The sequence below is a fragment of the Panthera uncia genome (assembly GCF_023721935.1).
Source record: "Panthera uncia isolate 11264 chromosome B2 unlocalized genomic scaffold, Puncia_PCG_1.0 HiC_scaffold_24, whole genome shotgun sequence".
In the NCBI taxonomy this organism is placed as follows: domain Eukaryota; kingdom Metazoa; phylum Chordata; class Mammalia; order Carnivora; family Felidae; genus Panthera; species Panthera uncia.
The window spans coordinates 4,365,974-4,392,298 of NW_026057580.1; the positions used below are offsets into that span (position 1 = coordinate 4,365,974).

The 26,325-nt window shown below is 41.4% G+C and overlaps 1 protein-coding gene across 3 annotated transcripts in view; it reads left to right on the plus strand.

The window, feature by feature from the left end:
* BTBD9 (BTB domain containing 9) overlaps positions 1 to 26,325 on the plus strand; it is a 413,047-nt gene that overhangs the window by 245,633 nt on the left and 141,089 nt on the right. For all 3 annotated transcript variants that reach the window (XM_049652736.1, XM_049652739.1, XM_049652737.1), the window contains exon 7: positions 21,212 to 21,321. In XM_049652736.1, coding sequence (XP_049508693.1) covers positions 21,212 to 21,321 — 110 coding nt within the window. The remainder of the gene's footprint in view (positions 1 to 21,211; positions 21,322 to 26,325) is intronic.

The window sequence follows — 26,325 nt, forward strand, 5'->3', positions numbered from 1 at the left end:
TGTGTGTGTGTGTGTGTGTGTGTGTGTGTGTGTGTGTGTGTGTGTGTTCGTTCCATTTCTGGTACAAACCTCTTTCAAAATGATGCACATAATTAAGGTTATGAACATCTAGAGTTGGGAGCACATTTTAAAACCAGTCTTCCCCATTAATAGAGATGTCTCCTAACCTTGTCTGCTAAGTGAGAAAGAAAGCAGCGTTTGTGGTCTGCACTTGCTAGAAGCTTCCAAGAATTGTACTCCCTTGGGCCTTTTCTCTACCTTCTCTTCTGTGGCTAATAAGTTCCTCCACTGAGTGTCTATTGAGGCCTCACTGCCCATGACACTAGATCTAAATGTTGAGGAGCTTTACAGAATTCAAAGAGGACCTGGTATGCTCTTTGAGGACCTTCTCTTTCCCTCAGAAGTAAAAGCAGCAGTTCATTTCAGAGGCAAGCCATTGCTGCCGTGTCATTGTCAGAGATCACGCTCTGTGTCCCAGAAAACCTAAGTCACTACAAAGTATCAAGGGGCTGTCACTTCACCGTGTAATGTATTATGTATGTTTCTTATCTTAATTCTTTTATTAGTTGCTTATGAAAAAATATGGTCAAATTAGCCAAATTTCACTCATCTTTCCATTCTTTTATTTTAATGTAAATTATTGGTCACCCTTGGGGCCAGAGCTGAGAGCAGCAAGTTTTGGAAGGGGAAAGCAAGATCAGCAGGTTTCTGGCCACTGTGGTTCATTAAGCCAGAAATCATTTATCTGCATTAACTCTTGTCCTAAAGTGTTCAGATTTTTAAACATATGTGTGTGAGGGTTTTCATAGGGTAACTGCACTTCAGGAAAACAACTCGGCCCTTTGAACCTGTACTCATCTTGAAGCCTTATTACTGAAAATGGTGCTATTCTCAGGCCTCCACAGTCAGAACGTTCAGAGCATGCTATGTGCTTACCTTTCCTACCCAAGCACCAAAATGCAGCAAAACTGCAATAGCAACAAATTGGGAATGCTAGAAGAGACTGAACTTGTATCATTAGACGGAAAGATCATTCTTCTTTCCATTGCTAGTGAATGGTCATAAAACTGAAAGCCTTTTTTTTTTTTTCCATTCTTCCAAAAGGCCCCTAAAGACAGATCACCATTACATTTATCATTCTTTCCCACTTTCTTTCATGGGATCAATCACAGTTGTGTGCTTGAAACTACTTAGGAGCATTTTGATGTGTAGCAACTCCCCAAATTATGATTTTAAATGCCTCTTTTGTTTTTAATTCTCAAACCAATAATACTGTTTTGTTAAGGGAAGGCCGGGCCTCTGTTTTACACATACTCTTTGGTTGTGCCCTGTAATGAAGTCTACAGTATATACATGCTTTTTATGACATGCTTTGGGGACAGCTTTCCTTTTCAGACCCTGCTTTTTGTGTCAGCTGACTGGCACTCCCAGTGCTGGGGAAATGGAGTGGTTCCTTGGTGACTCCAGATAGCTGTCAGAATTAATCTGTAGACAGGAAAAGATTTTCCCTGAAAAGAAGCTGGAGGAAACTGCCGAGCAATATGCCTGCACTTCATTTTAAGGAGGCATTTAATTGCTGTGGTGGAGGCGAGGAAGGGGGTGTGTATTTTGCAAATTAAAATTGTGCACCTCTTTTCTTGACAAGTGAAAATCAGATTCGGTGGGTTTTAATAAATGTTTAACTTGCAAGTTCTTTACATTTTGATAGATCAAGCCTATCCACTTATGAAGCAGATCATATTCTCCTTTTTTAATTCTTAACAAGTAAAGCTGGCATTTTTCTCACTCTCAAGCACTACAGAACCAGATACCTTACGGAAGCAACCGTCTTCAATGTTCTCTCTTCCTTTTGAGTGAGAGGTATCCAGTTAATGTTGGAAACAAAAGTCTGTGTTTTCTGCTGTTTCTTCTGAACCTTGCTTCTGGAAACCGGCATTGTCTAATTTGTGAGCAGTCTTTCCTTCCATTTTTTAAAAGCAGAATTTATTTTTTAATCATTCATCTACAAATTATTAAGGAGACACAAAAGTGTTACGTACGGATTGACTTGGTCTTGAGGGATTGTATTATGTACCAGTTGTGGTAGCTTGTTACGGTTACTAGTATGCATACCATGTTGTAAGTGGGTCAGATTTTTACTTCCTGTTTTAGCTATGGAGATTAGACCCCAAGGCCATGGCCTGGGACTTATGGACAGATGCAAGTTTAAGTTTTTTTGGTATTTTTTTTTTTTTTTAGAAAGGAACCTGTGGTGCGCCCGGGTGGCTCAGTCGGTTAAGCATCTGACTTTGGCTCAGGTCATGATCTCATGGTTTGCGAGTTCAAGCCCCGTGTCAGGCTCTGTGCTGACAGCTCAGAGGCTGGAGCCTGCTTCAGATTCTGTGTCTCCCTTTCTCTCTGCTCCTCCCCAACTCGCACTCTGTCTCTCTCAAAAAATAAATTTAAAAAAATACTTAAAAAATTCTTTAAAATAAAAAAAATAAAAATAAAAAAGGAACCTATGACTTACCATAGCTGCTGTGTGCTGGCCAAGCAGTTTTAGTGAACGTTTAAAACGAAGCTTTGATGTGTAGCCTGGCTCAAAGCGTAGCTCTTTACTTCCCAGCTTGTGAGCTTGAGCAAGTTGGTTAAACATGGGATTGTGCCTCATTTTACTATTTTGAAAATGGGGATACTAGTAATGTCTACCTCATGAATTATGAAGATTTGATGAGATAAAATGTGTAAAGTGCTCAGTATAGTGCCTGGCATAGACTCCATGCTGAATTGTTTTTTCCTTGCCATAATTCTTATAATGTTAGCATTATAAACCGTTTGACGTTAGCCTTGATGTTGTGTTATAGTTTAACACTGTCCTGAAAACACCTTCTGGGGCCTGGATTGTTCAGTCTCCCTCAAGTACTTGGGAATTTCTGTTGTCATAGGATTCAGTGTTCCTAGGGCTTTATTCAGTGGTTTTGAGGAATCTCTGGGACAAGTCTTAGAGCAGGGAGAATGCATCACCTCTCAGGTGCCACAGGACCTTGTCTCATGCATCAGCCTGTTTGGCTAGGTTTTTCTGCAGTCACTCATATGTCAGTATTTTCATCTTACCCTGTTTGGAGAGCTGAAAGAGTAAGGTGAAAGGATTTGCTCTAGATTGCCTGGGTTTGGTAGTAGAACTAGGCACAAAACCACTTTGACCGCTACTTGTGGAGGTGGCTTATTAACATGAAACCCTTCCACAGCTAAGTTGACATACGTACCATATCACATGAGTTGCCAAGGTCAGCCAAGGAATATTGCAGAGTTTCGTATCTCGTGGATTGAATCACTTAAATGTTAATTCTAAACATTTTATCATAAATATTTAAAGCAAATAACCAATTTCCACTTAATCATAAAGCACAACTCTTGTTAGTCTGAAAGCATTTGCATGGAAAATTACACATCACTTTAATGTATTTTCTGTCTGCTTTTGTGTCCATATAAAAATAACAAACCACAGATGCATGATGACATCATCATCACTGAACCAAAGAAGGAAGAAAAGGAAATTATTTCATGAGCTGAAGATTTAAAGATTTAAACTGTTCTCTATCAGGTTGTCAGTGCTTTGCTTAATATTTTTAGGAGGGAGGGCCTGTGTGTAGAGTCAGCTGTAAGACCAAGGACCGTTGACACTTCTTCCTGCAAAATGAGTCCAAAATTTAAACACAGTGTCCTCCAAATGTCCCTTGGCACCGATGAATGTGACTTTTTTTTTAATGCTACATTAGCTTCTCTAGTTCATCCCACTCAGCTCCATTGCATTTTCTCTCATGTTGTGTCCAATTTTAAATGACTTGAGTGATGGGACTTCCATCTTTTACCTGGCCAGCGTAACCCCATGGTGCCCAAGATTCACAAGGCCTTTCCTGTGACAATCAGGCTGCAGCAGACCCAAGAAAGGGGTGGCAGAGCTCACAAGGTTTTAATTGCTGCCTAATAGGCTGTAGCAACCTGAGCATTTTATTAAGAGGGCATTTAAAATTAGCATTATTATTCCAAAAGATGCTTTCACACTGCAGTAAAAATCATGCTGAGAGAATGTCTGATATGCAACCTAATTTCACCATTTTCTTAATTTCTTTCCATTACTCCTAGTAATATACCTCTCAAGCCATTTATATTCTCTTTGTACTTCTCTGATGACATAAATAATTTTGTCTCCTCCCTTTCTGTTTCTCCCAGGTACGTTTGCCCAGAGCATTCATGGCAAGCGTAATCCTGCCGCTAGAACTGGAGGGTGTTACCTGCAGACTTCTCAGAGTGAGAGTAACTTTTAAAAAGCACATGCTGATGAGTCCCATAGAAGTAGGCAATATGCACCTTCTCATAGCAATAATCAGGATAGTTTTGAGGGGTTTTTTTTCCTTACTTTTACCTTCATCTTCCCCTAAATCATTCAGTTCTATCATTTCCGGGCTACTCTTTCCTATTACTGACACTCCCATGAGTGAAAGCCGGATTTCAATATCATCCTCTTTCTAGAGAGGAATTTTTATCTCTCCTCTGTGATGACATTTGAGCAACTCTGCTATCATACCACGGTTATTTAATTCTATCGTATTTATAAGCAATTCTCTAACCTGCTGACGGTTGTCATTTAGAATCCTTACTGGTGTCTTTCCTTTCTTCTGCTATCCTCATCAAATCCTGCCACCTCATTCCTGCAACTGTGCACTGTCCACCAGGATACAGCTACCTTATAAAAAAAAGGCTTTGAAAAAAGAAATACTGTCTAATCGAGACTTCCAATATACTAAAGCCTAAGCATCTACTTCCATACTTGGTATAACACTGCTGGAAAATTCTTTGTCCTTTGCCCTTTGGGAATAATTTATATTCCTCTAAGAAGTAATTTCACATAAGTATCATTTGCTTTGATGAATTTTAACTGTCTTTTAAAATTACTATATCCTTTTTAAAAAATTCTTAAATCCTTAATGCAGTTCTTACAATGATCACTTTTTGTTTATCCACATTCATTCATTCATTTAGCAAACATTTGAGGGCATTCATTGCGCTCCACTGGATACCGTACTGGGTGCTTTGAAAAGGAAAATGAGGTCTCTGTTTTCAGAACAATCAAAATCCAATGGGGGGAGGCCCGAAAATGGACACTGAACTGTCATACAATGTGAGATATGCTATAATAGAAGTTATGTGAGCACTAATCAGGGAGAAGTTAATGCTTCTCGGGATAAATCAGTATCATGGGATATTACATACAGTGTGAGCCTGGATTTACGGGAGATGTTAAGGTTTCACTAAGGAAGTATGGAAAGAAGGATATGCCCGGGAGCAGAAACTCCATGAGGAAGGCATAGACACCTGAAGCACATTGAGGAATGACCCATGATTCAAACATAGGGCATATGATAGAGGTAGCTAATAATGGAGCCAGAAAAATAAGTGGAGGTACACTGAAAAAGTAGAGCAGCCGTCCAGTGATCCAGGGGAGGATTAATCCCAAACTAATCAGTCTTTGCTTTTGAAATGGGTGTCTTTATTGATGTATGACTATAGGTGTTTATTATGATTTAGACTAATGGTTCCCACCCCTGACTATATAGTACAGTCTCTATTAAATTAGAATCTCTAAGGGTGGCATCCATATATTTTTAAATCTCCTCAGTGATCCTGATGGGCAGCCAGGGTGGAGAACCACTGATACAGACCTCCTCAACTCTTGAACAGGTTAGTGGAGGCACCCAGTGAGACCCTGACTCATTAGAGGTGGAAAGGGGTACCCTTAAGTCAGAACCCACTCCCCTCTTGACTGCTAGGAAGCAGCAACCTCTGCCTCTCTACTCACAGCTTTTTCCCCTGTAGCATTTAAAGCTTCCTGTATCAAAAAAATAAAGTAAAATAAAGCTTCCTGTATCACTTCCACTTATAATTAAAACGGACCCCTCTCCTGACTCTCCAGTCTCCCTCTAGCCATCATCCTGCTGTTCTCTTTATAGCCAGGCCCTGTGCTTCCAGTTCTCTTTCTGCTCTGACCCAGACAGTCTAGACTCTAGTCCCATTGTGCTGCCCAGTCTTGCTGACCTTCCAGGGTATCACATTCTTAGACTTTGCATGTGCTGCTCTTCCCCCTGGATTTTTCTTCCCCATACGTCTTTTCCCTGGAATTACCTACTCATCTTTCAGTATGCAGCAATCACATCTGGGAAGCCACCTCTAATCTTCCCAGTCTGGATTAGGTGATGATCCTTGGTGCCACCATGCTATTTTATATAGAATTTGCATAATAACATTTATTAGTTATCTATTTTAATTACCTATCTGCACTAAAATGGTAGACTTTTGAGGAATTGACTTACTCATATTTGTTTTTATATCTAGTGCCTAACAGTGCTGAGTATACAGTAGTTCCTCAATTAAAAAAAAAATGCTAAATTACACTAAATGTGTTCATTTAACATTTTTTAAAATTCCCCTCTTTTATTTTTATTTATTTATTTTTAAGTAAGCTCTACATCCAACTTGAGGCTTGAACTCAAGAATTCAAGATCAAGTGTCACATGCCCTACCAACTGAGCCAGCCAGGTGCCTCTCATTTAACATTTTTGAGTACCGACTACATGTTAACTACCAGTTACGGAACTTATTATGTGCCTGGTCAAGTACTGGCTGCTGGGCACATGTATTTTTAATCTTAATACCAGTATTATTTTACCCCTAAGTTAGGTGCTGTTATTTTTCCCTTTACAGATGAGGAAACTGAGGCTTTAAGAAGTTAAGTGATTAAACCAGAACTGAATTGCCCTTGTGGTAACTTTCTCAAATTACTATTTTACATTTAATCTGAACCAGCTGGAACTTCTCTTATTTAGGCTGTAAATTGTTAGGTGTTTTTTTTTTTTTTTTTTAAGTTTGTTTATTTAGAGAGAGAGAATGTGAGTGAGGAGTAGGGGGAGAGAGAGAAGGAAAGAGACAATCCCAGGCAGGCTCCATGCCATCAGCACAGAGCCTGACGCAGGGCCCGACCTCATGAATCAGGAGATCATGAACTGAGCCAAAATCAAGAGTCAGATACTCAACTGACTGAGCCACCCAGGTGTCCCTAGTCTGTAAGTTTTTAAAACACAACATACAATGATCTAATTATATGAATTTGTAAATTGGCAGCATTACCAGCTTGTCAAATAATCTTTTCAAAAAGATGGGACCCTGTGTGGTTAACTAGTAATTTTTTTGTCTTTTTGTCTAACATTTATACTTTTGCTAGCCCTTCAATGAAAACTGAGGACCAGCAATTCATCCTATTGGGGAATTAAGAGAATCTGAGTGATTAAAATCAACATAGTGCCCAATCCCCAATTCTCAATTCTCTGTCTCCACGGAAAAGCCTCTGGAGCCAATAGTTTGAACGCCCTCCCTAGAAACCTGCTCATAAAAAGAAAAATCGGCTAGATCGACTTGCCCCCTCCTCCTCCCTGCTAATGAGCAGTGAAATGGCCTAATGAGTGGGGCCAGAGGGAGGGGAGAGCAGAGAAGAAAGCCAGAGTAATGTGCACTCTGAATTACCAGCCTCTGTGTAATTGAGTTTTTTTGGCTTCCTTCTTTTCAGAGTTCAGCATTTTAGAGTTGTTGAGGGGTGCACTGTCTCTCCAGGCCCTGAGACAAGCCATGGTTTCAGTCTGTGCCACCGTCGTTTTGATTCAGCTGTGTGGGCTAGAAGGCCTGTGTGTCTGATAGGGACTCCAGAAAGGAAGCAGGGAGAACTCTGGATGGCACAGCTCCCTTTTCCACTGAGAGGCAAGCACAGAATGGCCTTTTAATGCCCTTGTCTGTTAGACTGTGCATGATATAGGCTGAAAAGTGTTTGTGTGGCAGGAGTGGCCCTGGAAGATAAGGAAGGTGCTGAGTGGAATATGAATGCAGCCAGCTTCACATAAGCCCCGGAAGGGGAAGTAGCTGTTGGTGGCATGAGGTGAACATTTATCCTGGTTTGCCTGAGACTGAGTGGTTCCCTGGGCTGTGGGACTTTCAGTACTAAGACCATCGCAGTCCCGGGAAAGCCTGGGTGGTTGGTCATCTTGTGTGCTTTAACTCCTTTCCTCAGCCTAAAGAAAAGCTCCCAGTCAGTTGGAAATCATTTCCTATTGTCTTTAATTCTTGTCTTGATTCGTTGAATGAGAACAAACAAAAAACTTGAGAATTTCCTGGATGCCCTGGAGTAAGCAGTAAAATTGAATGGACCCTTGTTGAAAGATGTCTTCCTCCTCCACTTGCATCTAGCTCTCCCCTTGCCTAATTTAGAACCCCTGGCCGCCCTGCTCCCCACGCCTGTGAGGTATTTCTTTGTTCTTCCTCCCCTTCTCCTCTTGCCGCGGTCGCAGTAACTGCAAGGATTAAGGAGGATGTACAGTATGTACTTTCTCCTACTTTGGCACTGGCTTCCCGTGGCTCTGCTTAGATGCAGCTGGCTGAGCTGGGGCATTAGGGAGCCTCCAGGCGACCCACAGCTGAATCTCTCAAGTCCCCTGCAGCAGCTGTTATCTGAACCAACTGGGTCCTGCCGACAGCAGCAAAGGAAGGGTGCAGTGCGAATGTGCAGGAAGAACACCAGACAGGCCTGTCTGTGCTCCAGAGAGTCTAAATCACCCCATCTGCATGTGGAGCATGGTGATTGTTCTGGAGAGAGTGGGAAGGGGAGGAGACGGTGTTTTTCCACAGTTATCAAGATAAACAGAGCAGCCAGTGCTGTCTATGCAGCTGTTTCAGGGTGAGGATGAGCCGAATTATTTTATTTTTATTCAGTGGGAATTAACACTCTCCCCCGCACCCGTTTTCTTCTGGAGAGAGGGAGGCTGTGGCTAACCAAATCACTCGGTGATTTGAATCTTTCTGCAGAATGCTGATAATTTGTGGGACTGTCTGGACATATCCCTGTTTGGACATTTAATTAGTGAAAAACCAGTCCAATAAATAAAATAGCTAAATCATCAGAGACAGCCATTTGAAGAGCTGGTAGAAAGAATGGGGCAAGGAAATGAGATGGAGGGACGGCAACAAGGTGACAACGTGATGTCAAGACAAGAAGGGATACAGAGCTGTAGCCCTCAGACTAAAGACAGGGAAGGAAATGAGGAAGAATGGTTATTGTCTCTCGTATTATCGTCCTAACTACCAGACAGTTTTAAAGGTTGTACCCTTGTGGCCATAGCAGCTTGGAAGACCCAAGGTCTCAGACCCAAGTCTGGCGGAGATCTTGGATTAAAACGGTATCTTATAGGAATAACCGCAGCCATGGACATACTCTTGTGACAGATGGTTAAGGTTTCAGGTAATGGTGGCAGATTGAACACATATTGATTGTCATGACTTTTAGGACAATACTCCACTAAAGTGACAGTAAAGGGATTTTTTTTTTTAGGTTATTAACCTACGAGGATAAGGAAAAGGGGAAGAGGAAGTAAAAACACAAAAGAAGGAGCTGTAAAGCAGATAAACGAGTGGTAAAAGATTTAATAGGCTCAAGAAAACTCATTCCTAAACCACCGAATTCTCAAAGGCTTAAGAATTAGAGGAACCAGGCACCTTTGAAGCCACAGTGAATAAGGCAGATAGGAAAGGGCTAAAATGAAGATTGGTTGACTATGTGTTTATGCGGCAATTAAGAGCTCAGATTCCCTTCCCTGCTCCACAGAACTTTGCTTCTCCCTTACTCTGATGGAAAAGTAGAAATGTATTCTTTTCTTTCTCCAGCTTTACTGAGGTGTGATTGATATCTGACTTTGTGTAACATGATGTGATACACTTACACATTGTGAAATGATTACCACAGTAGAGTTAGTTAGCACCTCCATCACTTCATAGAAGTCCTTTTCTTTTGTGGGGAGAACACTTAAAATCTCTCTCTTTGAAGATTTCAAGTATATGATACAGTTTTGTTAACTGTAGTCAGTCACCATGCTATACATTAGATCTCCAGAGTTTATTCATCTTATACTGGAAGTTTGTACTCCTGGACTAACGTCTCTACATTTCTCTCCTCCCCTCTCCCCCACCCCCCACAACCACCATTCTACTGTGTTCTATGAGTTAGGCTTTTATGCATTCCACAGGTAGGTGAGATCATGTAGTATTTGTCTTTCTCTGTCTGACTCTGGAAGTTTATTCTTCGATGAGGGGCAAAACAGTGTCTCTGAACCAGGAAAGATACCATGCACAGTTGAGGAAGGCCATGCTATATAGAAAGATGTAAGTGGCGTATGCTGAGAATCCCCCGTCACAGTAATTATGCACACCCCCCCTCCCCAACACTCACACAGACAAATACCCTTTGCCCTCTTTCATCACTTAGCCTCTGGAACTCTGGCAGGCAGACCCATACCATCCATGCAGAGGATTAAAAACCTCTTCCTACGTAATTTGCCTATCCCAAGTGGGAAGAGCTAAAGAATCTGAAAGTCAGGTTTTCCTAGCAGGTGACCCATTTAGGCAACTGTATTCTCAGCATTTCCTATAGTATGTCCAGAGGTTCCTTCCTAATAACCTTCTTGACAGCGAGACATCTGAGGAAACTAATATGAAACGTAAAAGACCGAAACAGGAAAAAAACAAAAACAAAAACAAAACTATACATGGAGATGAAAAATTAAAAAAAAAAAAACACATTGTTTTCTTCAGAGAGATTGAGTAAATATGGCAATCTTAGACCAAGAAAATACCATAAAAAAGGAACATTTGGAGAATAATAAGTACACTTGGAAATTTAAAATATTAAAGCAGATATGAAAAACTTGGTAGTTACCACAGGTGATAAAGTTGAAGAACTCTGTCAGAAAGTAGAACCAAATGACAAAATGGTAGCAAACAGAGAAACTGTAAAAGTGTGGGTGAAGATAAGACTGCTAATATCCAAAACAAAGAGCTTCATAAAGAGAGATTTAGGGGCTCCTGGGTGGCTTAGTCAGTTAAGTGTCCGACTTTGACTCGGGTCATAATCTCATGGGTTCTTGAGTTCGAGACCCACATCGGCTCTGTGCTGACAGCTCAGAGCCTGGAGCCTGCTTCGGATTATGTGTCTCCCTCCCTCTCTGCCCCTCCCCCACTCGCGCTCCATCTCTCTCGCTCTCAAAAATAAACATTAAAAAAGAGAGCGAGATTAAAACAAAATTCTAAGGAAGCAGTCAGTACCTATAATTCAAGGAAATTTACCAAAACTGAAGTATATGGGTTTCCAGATTGCAGGGCCTTCTGAGTGGCCAAACTAAGGGAAGAAAATAGACCCACACTAAGGCACATCTTCATGAAATTTCAGAATACTAAGGATGTAGAGAAAATCTACATGCTTCCAGAGCAGGACATAGTTTTTCTTAAAAAAGAAGAAAAAGAGAAACCAGATAAGGTATCAGCATGACTTCTCAATGGCAAAACTAGAAGCTTGACAGGCAGTAGAATAACACCTTCAAAGTTCTGAAGGAAAACTACTAACAACTTAAAATTCTATACCCAGGCAAATTACCAGTCAAAATCAAATATGAAGGTAGGCCGTAGGTATGTTCAGACAAGCAAAGCCTTAAAATCTTTACCCTCCAGATAACATTTCTGAGCAAGCTACTGGGAGATGCTCTCCACCGAGATGAGCGAGTAGATCAGGAAAGAAGACAGCATGAGATACAACAGAGACAGTCGAGCACAGGAGATAGATGAAAGGAGATGGGGAAGACCTATCCCAGGATAACACCTGCATCACATCAGAGGGTACCCACACTTGACTGAAACTAGCCAGAGGCCTGGGAAGACTTCTTCAGGAAGAGGAAATAACTAGAAATATCTGATGTGTCAGAATGTTTTGAGGGAAGCTTTAGTTCAAATAAGGGACAACTGGGAGAGAGGGGGTGAGTTAGTATTGAGCACATACAAAACTAAGGAAAACAAAAATCAAGACTATTTTTAACTCTGTAAGTGAAAAAAATGTGCAGGAAAAGAAAGTACTTCCATATATTTGTTATGAATAATGTTTACATAATCATAAAGTAAACACTGACTATTGATTCAGCTGAAGTTACAATGTAATCTAAATTGGGGGATGGGAAAGGGTGCATGTGGAGAGGGGAGAGCTATATACTTACCCTCCACGATAGTGGATTGTTGGTAAAGCCTAAAATCAGAAAATCAAGAAGTAGCATTAAAAGTGTGATAATTATAGATGTGAAGTAAATCCTAAAATAATCCACGTAAGCAGGTAAAAACAGTTGTCTGCAGGGAGGGGAGGAAATGGAGCACGGAGGAGTATTTTTTTTTTTATAATAAAACAGGCGATTTGACCTTTCAAACTATATATGTATAAAACTTTATCTTAAAAATATAAAAGAAGAAAAAGAAATAGTTAAGCCAGTTTTATTTTAATGAGGCCAAACACCACAACAGTAGCCATGACCATTGGTCATATTATAAAATTCTCTTGTTTATTAGAAAATTCCCTCTTACCAAGTATGCATTTTACTTGATGTGTGTTCCTCTCCTAAGTTTTCCTCTCCTTGAATTTCTGAAACAAGTGTAAGGATTGACATTTTCTCTCTGACCACTGGCTTAGCACTAATACTGTACCAGTAAAGTCTAAGTCATGAATGGTTGAACTCTCAAAAAGCTTTGGGGAGGGGGAACAAAAGCCTTGCCAGACTACTACACCTCCCAACCTGCTTGCTAATCCAGCAGAAATATGGACTGGGAACAGGCTTCAAAAACTGAACCTCAGTAGTACACAGGACTCTTAACACAAAAGGTGTACGGGGAAGTGTCTTCAAATGATTGGGCAGATTGTTAGATTTGGACCCGGCCCATGCCTGCTCACCCCGTGCTCTAGCTGCAGATTCTGTAGACCACCAAATAGTGCCAGCTGGGGCATCTTGCTGTTTCTTCTCTGTTGCTCGTGTGAGAGTTCTACCACACTGACAGATTTTAGCAGCAAAATCCCTTACAGCAGTCTAGTGCTGAAATCAGTAATCCTTCATGCTGTTCAGAAGCTTGAATCCATTGGAATCAGCCCTTCACTCCCAGCTTTAATGACCCCCGAGATATAGGGCATTGTACATATCCATACTGACTTTTGCACCCAGGACAAAAAGACTTCTGTTTCTCTCTTCTGCTATCAGTTGCATATTTTGTGGTGTTGGCGGTGAGCATTCTTCCCAAGTTTTCTGTAGTTTTATTTACTTTGATTTCTCTGCCTCTTGTTGGTAGGTTTGTACATAGTTATATTGATGCTCAAACTAATGTGCTAGGTAAACCTCTGGGACTTTTTTCTTTTCCCCCTCATCCATTTTCTAGGTAAAGGTGTAGAACTTCTCAATGGGCAAAGGAGCACCCCTCAAATTTCCTGTGAGCATCGAAGCAGTTGGGGAGAGTATATGGCAAGAGTCGGACTTTTCTGGGTTTCACTTAGTTCTCTGAGGAACTATTATTGCCTGAAACACAGGTTTCTTTGCATAGCATGTAAAGAATTCAGAGGCTTTGGGGGACATAGGTTCTGTTGATCTTTGATATCTCCAGCCTGATGGTATGTGTGTGTGGGGTATGGGTTTTCCATTAAAGGAAATAATGCATTGCAAAGCGTAGCACATAGGAGGTGTTCAGAAGTTGGTGGCTTTTATTTTAATTGCACTGCTGGTTTCTCAAGGGTCTGGAGTGAAGATCTGCAATTTCCTTACCCCCATGATCTCTTTATTATTCTCTTGACTTTGACTTTGTTTTCACTTCTGTTATTCTGACTGTCTTGAGCAATTTTTATCTTCTCAGTATGTCAAATATTTACATTCTTAGAAGTATTCTTAGATTTTTCTTTGGGGAGCAGCAAATTCTTTCTCCTTCTCTTTACCTCTCTTCCTTCTCTCCTTATCTTTTACTCTATAAGGACAAAGGCGGTGGGGGCAGGGTGGGGGGGGGAGCTCCTCCGACCCTTAAAATTTTAAGTTATAATAAATTGCATATACCTACCATAGTCTTAGATTTAAAAAAAGAGTACCTTTCCTTACCCACCATGATCCTAAAGCAGGCTTGCTACAGGTCATGGTCACCAAATGAGTTCTTACAGATTCATAGGGAAACTAACAAATTTAATTTTCTTCTGCTTTTTCTCTAGTGAACAATTCCATTAGACTCATTTGTCTACATTCGTGGGAATGCACAGCCTATTGGATAAACTGAAAAAGATAATGCAGCCATTTAAAAGATCAAAGTAGTGAAATCCTCTCCCCGGCCCCCAGCATCTTGGGCAAGGAGAAAAGTTAATGAAAAAATGCAAATGTTGAACTTTTGGTAATTTAGTTGTATTTCTTAAAATATACTTTTTGTTGGTGTCAGTGTTTTACTGAGTAATAAAATTGGTTAACAGTATTCCCACATGGGGATTTGTTCACATCAGCACATAACAGAGACAGAAGAAGGGATTGGTTTATTCATATTCATGCTCTCCCTCTCTCTCTCTCTTCCCCTCCCTCCCTCCTCTCCACTCCCCACCCCTCCCTTTACCCCCCTTCTCTCTTCTCCCTCCTCCTCTCCCTCCCTGTCTCCCTTATTCATTTTTCATTTTATATCTTCCACTTCCCATTTTGTCTCTTTATAATCCCCTGAAAATTACAATCTAAAAAAAAAAGCAAAGATAAAAAGAAAACTAAACCATGAAATAAATAAGACATTTCTTCACATGAAATTCAAATCAGTTCCTTTTTCCAGATCCTAAGAAGCCTACTTAATTAGATTTTTGCCTGTATCCTGCTAAATATCTGTAATAGGTGAACTGTGTCTGTACATCAGACTCATTTACACTGTATCTGTGTTCTCAGGCTCAGTGTCGCGCCTTCCCATTTGACCCTTTTATTCCTGCAGGGAGAGGTTATATAACTGTTTATTCTTCCAGTTTAGCAAGTTTGTCTATAAAGTTCAATGTTAAATAGATCACCTATCAACCAGCGGGTAATTATTTGATTTTTTTTTTTTTTTTTTTTTTTTTTATTTCTTGTCTGTCCCCTGACCCTGAAATAAATATTCCACGGGGAAGAGATTTTATCTGTATTGTTCAATCCCATATCCCAACATGCAGCAACAGTACCTAGCACATAGTAAATACTGAATTAATACTCGTCAGGTGAGTCATTGATCATTTGTGTGTATGTGTATGTGAGAGAGAGTCTGAGGATTATTTTTCTTTTAGCCACGTTTGTTTTGTTTTGGTCTTTGAAGCAAAAATAGTTCACAGAGAGGACTTTTAAAGTTCATAGTGCTAAATTCAGTGTTATAAGAGTTGGCTAACCTCTTCACCATGTATGAATAGATAAGAAGCTCTTATGTTTTTCTCTTGACCCCTACTACTAATGTGTTTTAGTCTTGCCTTCTGAACTACACTGTAACCTTCTTCAGATGAAGGTGTGTGTCCTGTTGTTTGGGTCCATTCCTTACAGTGCTTAGCACAATTTCTTGCACCTAGTAGGTGTTTCTTAAATCTTTGTTAATAGCAGATTTACCCCGTATCCCTACAAGGACTGTTGACTGGTTAATGTGCAATCAGGAAGTTAAATGTTATGTATTATATCATTTTCACAGGATTTATGTAAATATTATAATTAAGTTCTTTTTGTGATATTAATTCCAAATATAATTACATGAGTTGAACGTGTATTATTATAACAGGATAAATTCTACATATTTGGGGGTGGGGAGAAGGCCTACTATTGAAAATTCACTTTTTTTCCAAATAAAAAAACAACACTTAAATATTTATCTCTAATGTTGAAATGACTGTGTATTTTGGTAGCACCGGGCTACGATGTGTTAGTAATATTTACCCATCTTATCCCTTCTGCACACTTGATTCGATACAGCATCAGTTTTCTCGGGAAACCAAGATGACTTCTTTCATTTGCCCTTCAAATTGGGTAGTGGAGGTGCTGGGACATGATCGCTCCCTCTGCAGGCCTTATGGTCAGACAGCATGGGGGCTGCTCTTTGAGAGGGTAGCCTCTGATTAGGCTAACTCTGGACCCAGACTCTTTAACCTTTCAATAATTCTTCCTCTCCCAAATAAGCAAATGCTGCTGGGGCCCTTTGCTGAAGTCAGTAGAGGAGAATCTATAGCTCCACAGATCAGCCAGAGGGAAGGTTTTCTAAGAGTAACAAATCTTTTCTGTTGCAACCTGCTTTTTCTAGAAGCTTTTTGTCATTCTGGCAGTAAACTGTTTTCCACTTGCTGCCTTAGCAACAAGACCTGAAGTCACTTCCCCCTCCAGTCTGCGGTTTGATTATAAGAACACTAACACCGTACACAGAACTGGAAGAAAATACCATACTGGAGAGACCTGCAGACATTACCTGCTTCTTGGGTCAGAGAATTATTTATGTACATTCTTAGCACCTCCTTGAAAGGAAAAGTCAGACAGGAAGTCTTAGAAGTGATGAATCCAAACCCCACACAGTTGCAAGTCCCTAGCAAATGTGGAGCTAAGGTTCTCGCTAGATGGCTGCATCTGGCCGCAGCAGAGTTCTCTGGCTAGCTCAGAGGAAGAGCCAAAATGTTAAGGAGCCCTTCTTGCATTACAGTCTCAGGCTGAATCTAGTTTCCTCAAGAGTCTGTGTTTAACCCAAGGGTATGAAGTTCACCTCGAGAATAAAACTTTGTTTACCAAAGAATAGAATTCTGATGGATTTTGGCTTCAGGTGTTCCCTTGAGAGCTCATTTAACTATTTCTTACTGAATTCAATTTTATCTGGTAGCAGAACCCACTCAGTACAGACGTGGGTGATCCTGTAACTAGAGGCAAAGGTTAAGGGTTAACTGTAACCTCAGGTGGGCTTGTGGTCCACCAGAACTGAAGACTAGAGAATACCAAAGGATTTAGAGTGGGAATGTACAAGTTGCTATTTTTCTATACTTTCTACTTTACTGTACTTCCCTTAGTATGTTAAAGATGTATGTGACTTCGAAATCCAATCTGGTAGCACCCTGACAAGAAATGATAGAACAATAGGTGAGGAATAGGAATCTGTACATTCCCAGAACTGGTAGGGAATGCAGTGAGTCTCCAAAGCAAAATCCCACTAGGACACAGTATTATGATGTCTCTCTGTTAGGAAATGCTAACGTGTTTTCCTTAATGAATTAAAACTCCAAACTTCTAGAGTTTGCACAGAAACGAAACTCTTCTGTGGGCTTGGGTAACTAGACTCAATATGGGCAAAAGATTCTTGGCTTGCTTCTTCATGTAAAGCTGACTCAGGTCAAGAACATTTTAAATAGACTTTTCTGGGGACTAGACGCTTGAAGAATGAAATGCCGTAGAGCCAGGTCATTTGCAGCTGGAATGTGTACTGCTGTGGCCACAGTGCCTCTGCTGTGGTGCCCGAAGAGGAAGAGCGAGTGCCAGCCTGTGTTCTTGAAGTCTGCCCCTGGGTGGGCCTGCCTCCTCCTAGACGAACCTTCTTAACAGCCACAGCTAGGGACACTCTTCCAGACAATCAGCGTTCTCAGGGTCCAAACCAAGATATTTTGTATCCAGTGATCTCTACTCTTCGAATTTCTGATTAATGCCGAGCGCTGCATTAAACACTTTAAATTCTTACCTCATTTAAATATCTTATAAGGTGTGTGTTACAGACCACATTTTATAGAGAAGAAAACTGAAGTTCAAAAGTTTAAGGCGTTTTGTTTTTTGGTTTTTGGTTTTTTGCCCAAAGTGACAGAACTAATTAAGTGACGCGGCTGGGCGACAACTGTGGTCCTGTTAGACTCGAAAGCACACTCTTCAAAACTCCATAGTGCCTTTCAATTTTAGAGTGCTCTCCTTGGAGGCTTTAGGTTTCATTTCATTAAAGAAGAAAGAATCTCTTTTCACCCACAATATTACAGCTCCTGGAAACTTCTGCCTGGAAACATCCTGTTGTGAACTGTGTTCCGGGATCCTGCCCCCGTCGGGGACGAGGAGACAACTAACCCGGGGAAGGGAGGAGCACATTAGAAACAGACGGTTACATGAGGGCTCACGTGGACAGCATTCATCCCCCTCAGAAATGGCCAATCTGTTGCATATGTGCCTTTCTCAGCGCTGTTTAAGTTTTAATTATCTTCCAACTGTCTGAGCTGCTGTTGAGGATCTCTGAGAGAACAAAGGCCGGCTGCGAGATTTTTCAGCAGTGCTCCTCTCTGCACACTGATGAAGTCACTAGCTGCCACTGCCCTTATTATCAGGTTAAATCAGAGTCTGACTGTGCTTTGGAGAGATGCCGAAAGGAGAAAAAATTAATCTTAAGCTCTGCCCCTTATTCAAAATCTTTTGTGGCAGAGAAAATGTGATATCCACTCCTGTTTAGGTGTTATGACCCAGAAGCAAGTCTGGCTTTGTTTTTCAAAAAAAAAAAAAAAAAAAAAAAGAGAGAGACTGGACCCTCTCCTATCCCCATCCCTTGGACTTTCAATAGTGCAGGTAATAACTTCTCTTCTGCCTCAGGGATGCTCCATTGTGAGCACCATGAAAGAAACATGCTTGTCATCACAGATGGTACCTGTGCTGGTCCCTCTCCCTCTAGGCACTGCTCATGGGTCCAGGCCTCTGAGTTCTCAGTGTAGAGCTCCAGGTACCCCTGCCAGTCACTGAAGTTGAGGGATTAGTGGAAGCCTGTTTCCCACCTTCTAGCACAGACCTTTAGTGAAGAACAGAGTCCTGTGCTAAACAACACCCTGCTGAGAAAGAGGAGTGTGGTGTTTTTCTTGTGACTTGGTTACCGTTTTTTTTTAATGTATTTGAATAAGGACTTCATGCCATTTTTGTGAATTATGCTATAATTTTGTGGAGACTTTGAAAGTATTGTAGAACCAGAATAATTAAACTTGTTATGAGCATTACGTGTAACAGGCTAATCAAGAAGTGTGATGTACAGTGGCGAATTGCTAATTTGACCCGAGGATTATGCGGCAGAGATAACATTATCTTCATTTATATAGAACTTTCTATCTGGAGGCATCTCTCAGTGCTCTTTGAACCATATACATTATCTTGTTTGTTATCATAAGCACCATCATTAAAGCTGTAAAATGTATTCCAGGACAGTCTTTTGTTTGCAGTTTCCTACAATTGGAAGATGAGGGAGGGAGGGAGAGGTCGTATATTTTCTCTTATTTTTGGTATTTGCACCAGGGTTAAGTTTATCTAAAGTTGGAGAACATGGTACCATGTAATGATTTAAAAAGAAGTGGGGGGGGGGGGACATTACTGCATTCCCTTAGGTCAGCGTGGAGTCTTAACCTTAAGAACTGCCAACGAGGAAGGCTCTGATCTATCTGTCATTTCCTGGCTCCTCTACCTTGTACAGTGTTAGGAGAGCTGCCTCTCCTTTGGTGGAGACTCAACCTAGGGAACAGGAAAGTGATCTGATCAAATTCCCCAAACCACATTCCCTCCATTCCCTCCAAGGTTGCAGACAGCAGCACTCAGGCTGTCACGACCATGAGCACCTGAAAGTGCTATGCTGTTTGAGTTCTTGCAGGTTTAAGGAAATGGACAAAATTAGATCCAGGCCACTGTTCCAGGCTTAACACAGCCCTTCCCTTCCAGAAAGTCCGTAGAGACCCGTCACCACCAGCAGTAGAGAACAGCACAATTCCTGTTCTACACAGACCACTTAGAACTTATGTTACACTAACCGCACCTACCCACCCAAACCCAGTAACATCAGTACCTTCTATCTGCCTTGAGGGCTCGAGGGAACAGATCGGGGCCAGCCTCCTGCTTAGCCAGAGGGCTCTGATGAGTGCAGCAGTTGCGGTGACTCTCCACACAGGAAGGATGGTGTCTCCCTGCAGTGGGCATGCCCGGGAGATAGCATTCATATGGGTTATGAAGATGAGTGGCCAGCTCATGTCAAGGAGCAGATGGCTAAATGAGGTGTACCGGGAATGCTGTGAGATTCATGCTTGAAGGAACAGGAGGGAAGATAGCGTATGAGATAAAAACCCCAAATACAGTCTCCTTAATGTGAATATTTTAAATTGGCATTTACATTATACAGTTAACTTGGAGTGATGAGAAATGTAAGGGAATTACCGAATTAGTGAACAGCGATTGACTCAGAAGTAAAATTATATCATCTAAGTCGAAGGTTGTTTTACACAGCAGAGGAAGGATATTACTAAAACCTTGCCCGGTCTGTCATCGCCTAATTGAAATGTGTTCATTTAATATGCCCCATCCTTCAGAGTGCATAGCTCATAATTTGGGAGAGTGCTATCACTTAATCTAGTTATTTTTCCTGGTTCTTCCTTTGAATCCCGGTAAGACAGTGTGTGTGGCACATTCCCCAGGGATTTGTGTGACACTCAGAAGAATGAGTTTGTCTGTTCATTAACCTGTGAACTGGCGGGTCCCTTTGGAGAGTGAAAGGAACAAGTCACTCCAAGGTTAATGCTTGTTTGTCGGAGGTGAAGCCTCCAGGGAGACGCAGAGGGTGAGCAGGCCGGGATGCTCAAGGACTGCCCCATGAAACTCTGCACTGTGTCCGGATGCCAGATCCATGTGGCCAGAGGGGAGATTGCCGAGCAGGCTGGGTCACCTCTGCGGATCACTTCCTCTGGTCAGGAGAAGGCTTCCCAGCAGTCAAGTGGGGTGAGGGTGGGGGCTGGCGTAAGTATATAGGGTTAACTTTCTACAAGGATCTAGGAGCAGTGTTGAAATATAAGAAACTGTGAACAGTTTCAGTGGATCTGTCTTTTACACAAGAAGGCAATATTGATTTCATGCATTTGCCTCCAATGGCTGAAATCTTTCCTTGAGTTGGAAAACATTTGATTTTGCGAGTGTTTGTGCACCTGTGCACAGGCACATTCCTAACCACAAGACGAAGGTAGAAGCGGTTTGTTATTCTCCGGTGTAAATGCCTCATGGACATGCAGTTATACTGACATTCAGGGGTTGAGCTTGAATAGCACCTGGTCTGAATTTCTGGGTAAATCAAATCTAAGTTCTGCTTAGTTCTCTGGAAAGTGGTATGTCCCTAATTTTGCCGTAATTCTTCTGGGCTCAGTTGGAGCTAGCCCTAAGGAGCAGGTAGAGGGTCTGAAGTCAAGTTCAAAGTCTACTTCAGTCCTAGCACACTGTATGTGTACAAAATGTACTTTATTCTGTTGTCTCTGGATTGGTTGTGATAGAAGCTTGTTTTCTTCAACAGATTTTCTTTTTACCCCCAGGTATATTCGAATAGTTGGGACTCACAACACAGTGAACAAGATTTTTCACATTGTGGCTTTTGAATGTATGTTTACAAACAAAACCTTCACTCTTGAGAAGGGGCTGATAGGTAAGTATCACAATTACATTTTTGTACATATGCTTAGATATTTTATCTTCAAATATTTTGCTATCTCATTAACTCATCTTAACCCACCTCTTAATCAGCTTTTGACTAAAAATTGGTTGATTTGAATGCCTTATGGCTGAGTAACATAGAAGAAGTCTTATATTTTTAGAAGTAGTCAAAATAATAATAACCTTAAAAAATATAAATATTGCACTAGGAGTTAAGAATTGATAATGTTCTAGTGATGCATTCAGACTTGCTATGTGAGGAATGCTTATGATAGTCAGGCAAAGCCTTTTACACCAAAGGCTTTTCTATATTTAATGGTAGGTAGGATCACGGAGGAAGTCTGTAGAATATTGATCCAACGCTCATGCTTTCCAAGGCTATGGAAGTATTTTGGCTTTTAATTAGATATGAATGCTGTGCTCACTGTGAGAGTATCTTCTTTTCATGGACACATCAGTCCATGTTTGCACTGTTTAGCCAAGCTCACCTTGGCTGAAAATGCCTGCCTGTAATTTAAATAAGACCGGAGTAACTGAATTGTCATTGTGAAAGTCAGGTTATCTTGTGGGAAATACTGTCTGACTGATCTTTCAGAAGAGTATTTTTAGTTGCTATTTGGTTGTGTTCTGTTGTGTTTTGTTTTTGTTTTAGATAATACTTAGCCTGGCATTGTTTACAGCCCATCCCGGGTCTTGGCACCCTAGATAGCGCGAGCCATGCCCCCGGCTTTTTATACACGTGCTGCAGAGATCCTAGTTTGACTGACTAGTGCCTCAGATCTGTGTCTTTACTGCAGCTTCTTTGGAAAGGGACTCTGTACGTTCAGGTGCCCTTGCCTTGCTATTTCTAAAATAGAATTTTGTCCCTTTATAAAGGGATCCACGTCTTCTCTCCTTCTGAGGTCCCCTCCATCTGGGATGTAACATACGGACACACGTCCTGAAAACATGGTGATGACCAGAACAGGAAAGATGAGTGTAACTTGTAAACGTTTCCTAACTCTTGGGAAGGTCCTAAGTCTAAATTTCCTTAATACCTGCTGTGTCCTAAATGTAATCCTTTACTTAGGGAAGTTTGGAAGACTAATATTAATAGTGTAGCAGGAGTAGAAATTATTCCAATGTGTAGAGAACATTTAGGGCTCAACTAAGATAAATAATTTGGTATTACCTTTGTTGTGCATGTAACTTTTGATATTAAATACAAATGTTAATCACTGTGGCGACTTGTAAGTAATTTGAAAGTCGACAATGCTGAAACATTTCCTGGTATTGTTAAGGCTTTTAATTCTGTGGGCTGTATGGAATTGTGGTGATGGATGGTTGCAAGGAGGGCACATATTTTCACCTGCTACCCATGTTCTGTTATATGTGGGCCCCACTGTGCATGTGATTATGTAGTTAGGGGTGTCCTTACCGAGAAGGATCTTAGAAACCCAACCACCTTCCTAGTCCTGGCGTGCACACCACTTGGCTACCCATCTCGACCCCGTGCACTGCGTTCTTGAACATGCTGCATAGCAGGCACCCTCTACTTCAATCAGTCTCCCCTTCTTATTGGAGGAAGAACAGGTTTGTGGACATGGTAATTATCCAAGAAGCAGGTCTGTGTGGCATGAGAATCCATTACAGGATGAAACTCAGGATCAGTGGTGGTGAGGGATGTTGTTGTTGGTCTGCATTTTTTGTCCAAAGCGAAGTAGTCAGCATTATCAGAAGCCATAATGGTCTCAGACATGTCAGGGGGTGAAAGAAGATTGCAGAGATGCAGGAAGTGTGTTTGGTTTCTGGTCAAACACTTTTCTTCGAGCCCTTTTCTCTGATGCTCATGAGTTTGAGTGCAGAGAGCACTGCAATCATCTGCCTGTCATCGTCCCTCAACTGAATGGGAGCAGTGGGGCAGGTTGGCAGGTATGTACGTGCACTTGGTGGTGGATGGCCTGCAGTGGGATCCCGTCTGGCCCTCCTCCTGCCATCCTCACAGCTCAAGCTGTCCCCACTCTGGGCAGACAGGGAGGCGGTGTGAGTCGTAGGGGAGTGCAGGGGGATTGCATTATCCTTGTCTGACATGGCAGCGCTGCTTAGTTTAAAGGGGCGTTTGAAATAGCAATGGCCAACTTTCCACATTGATGATCTCAGGTGCATTTTGGCTGCACGCAGGCCTCAGCCAGCTGCCCGTCAGGGGCCTCCAAGAAGGGAGTGGTTCTCAGAATCATCTGGAGTCACTTTTAGATGGAGCTGCCTGCTGTTTACTCCTTCCTGTGCCCTGTGAAGTACACACTTCTTCCTTGAGAACCACTGCTATGCACTCCCGGCTTTCAGGGAGGAAAAAAGTAAAAAGTAACATAATATCGTTGTGAATGACTAGTAGGGTATCAGACCCTCCTTTTACGGTTTAAGATTCAGAACCTCTCTCTTTCACAGCTCCTGATCTTTGTTTCATAGTTCCCGCTACTCCCGTTGGGGCAGTACTCTCCTTGTAGGCCTCAAGATTACTTTAAACATATTTGTGGTGGTTTTTTCTTTTAATCAGATTTTAGGATCATTTCTTACAACATACCATGATGCCAGGAAAAAGTAAGCTTTGTGTGGTTTTAGTCCTGTTTCCCAGCGGAGAGTTTCTTGCATGTCCATCCCTCACACATCTTCACTTGTGCAGATTTGTGGGGAAATCCCTGGGAACAGGCCCTACCTCGACCACACTGACCAGATCTGGTGTCAGCCTCTCCCAGCTCATCGGCTGCTGCCCCCACAGCCCCTTCTCATTTGGTGGCTGCTTCTGGATCGCGCTGGGATGTATCCTCGCCTGTGAGAGTCAGCCTGTGATGACCATCTCCTCTTTGTTAGGAGGTGTTGATAGAACTCTAACCTTCTGACCCGTGAGGCATGGAAGGAATAATTAGAATAGATATGACCGCTATTTTACAACCATTCAACCTCCCAAAGAAGGCATTTGCTTTGCCTTAGCACTCCACCTTGTGATACACAATGGCATTTGCCAAGTCCTTGTACTTTTTCATAATAATTGCCAAAGCTTCCTTTCATTTAATCTTGCATTTAAATTCACTTACAGACAACCTACTTTTGTCTGTATGCTGCCCACTTCCTGTCTGTCATATTATTTTGACACCGGTCCCAGACATTTTATCATCTTATCCATAAATATTTCAGTATGTTGTCTCTAAAAAGTAAGACCCCCTTTTTTTGTACCCATAATGACGATGTCATTGTAATATCCCCAAATTGAACTGTAACTTTTTATTGTATTGTTTTTTAAGTTTATTTATTTATTTATTTATTTATTTATTTATTTATTTTTAATTTTTATTTACTTTTTGAGAGAGAGAGAAAGAGAGAGAGCAAGCATGAGTGGAGGAGGGTCAGAGAGAGAGAGAGAGAGAGAGAGAGAGAGAGAATCCGAAGCAGGCTCCAGGCTCTGAGCTGTCAGCACAGAGCCCGACGCGAGGCTCGAACTCACAGACTGTGAGATCATGACCTGAGCTGAAGTCGGACGCTCAACTGACTGAGCCACCCAGGCGCCCCTATTTATTTATTTATTTATTTATTTATTTATTTTGAGAGAGAGCGTGCACACACAAGCATGCGAGGGAGGGCAGAAAGAGAGAGAGAGAGAGAGAGAGAGAGAGAGAGAGAGAGAGAATCCCAAGCAGGCCCCACGCTGTCAGTGCAGAGCCCAACAGGGGGCTCAAACCAACAAATCTTAAGATCATGATCTGAACCAAAATCAAAAGTCAGACACTCACCTGACTGAGCCACCCAGGTGCTCCAGGATATTTAATACTCATAAAAAGTTACAGTTCAAGAGTGACTCTTGATTTTGGCTCAGGTCATGACCTCACGGTTCATGAGTTTGAGCCCTGTGTCAGGTTCTGCGCTGACAGTGAGGAGCCTACTTGGGATTCTCTCTCTTTGCCTCTTTCTGTCTCTCTCTCTCTCTCTCTCTCAAAAAAACATTAAAAAAAAATATATCCAGTCCGTGCTCAGATGTCCCTAATTGGATCAAAGTCTAGAGTGAGTTTATGTGTTTTTACAGGTTATTTAAATCAGAATTCAGATAAGGTCCATACTATCAATAAACAGTATGACTTTTAAGTCTCTTTAAATCTGTAGGTTCCCTTCCACATTTCTGTCCATCTCTTTCTCTCTTGTTTTTCTCTCTATGGATTTATTTGTTGAAGAAACTAGGTTTTTGTCCTGTAGAGTTTCTAACAGCTAGATTTGGGTGATTAAATCCCCATGGTAACATTGTCATTTTTTTTGTTTTTTGTGGTATTTTTTGTAACTTAGTAGTTAGATAGAGACTTAATCTGATTCAGGTTCTGGGGGGTTGGTTTTGTTTTGTTTTTTGTAAAAATGCTGTGTAGGTGGTAGTATATATATGTTTATTAAGAAACACAGAAAATCTTTGATTGTCTCTCTCTTTTGGATGTTCCCCTTCATTCATGATTGTTTCCTGGATTCATTATTTCATAATTTGCAATTGCAAAATGATTATTTTCTTATCGTATCCTTCCTTCCTTATTTAGTGGCTAGGAAGAGAAAAATTTCCTCGACGCTTATTTGATAATTCTGAGATGCAATTGGCCAGGGAAAAGAAGGGTAAATGTCACACCCTTTCTGTGTATTTGCCATTTTCAGGTAGGTAGTTACCTACCCTCTTACACATGGGACCACTGAGAATTGTTGGTGGGGACTGTTGGCAGGGGAAGGGAGAGGAATACACATCATTTTCAATTTATGGGATTAAACAAATTGGACACCTTTTGATCACTTGCAGTTACTATTATTGACATTCAAGTTGTCCCCTTCTTTAGCCTTTTCATACTGGCTCTTGAGTCCTTCTGACATGACCTCCATAGTCCTTAATAATTCCTTGATTTCTGGCAGGACATGACATCCTGGGTTCGTTTTGTACATTTCCTGCCCCGATCTGGAATCAGCCATTTCTGCAAGAAGCCCTGCTTCCTTTCAGTGG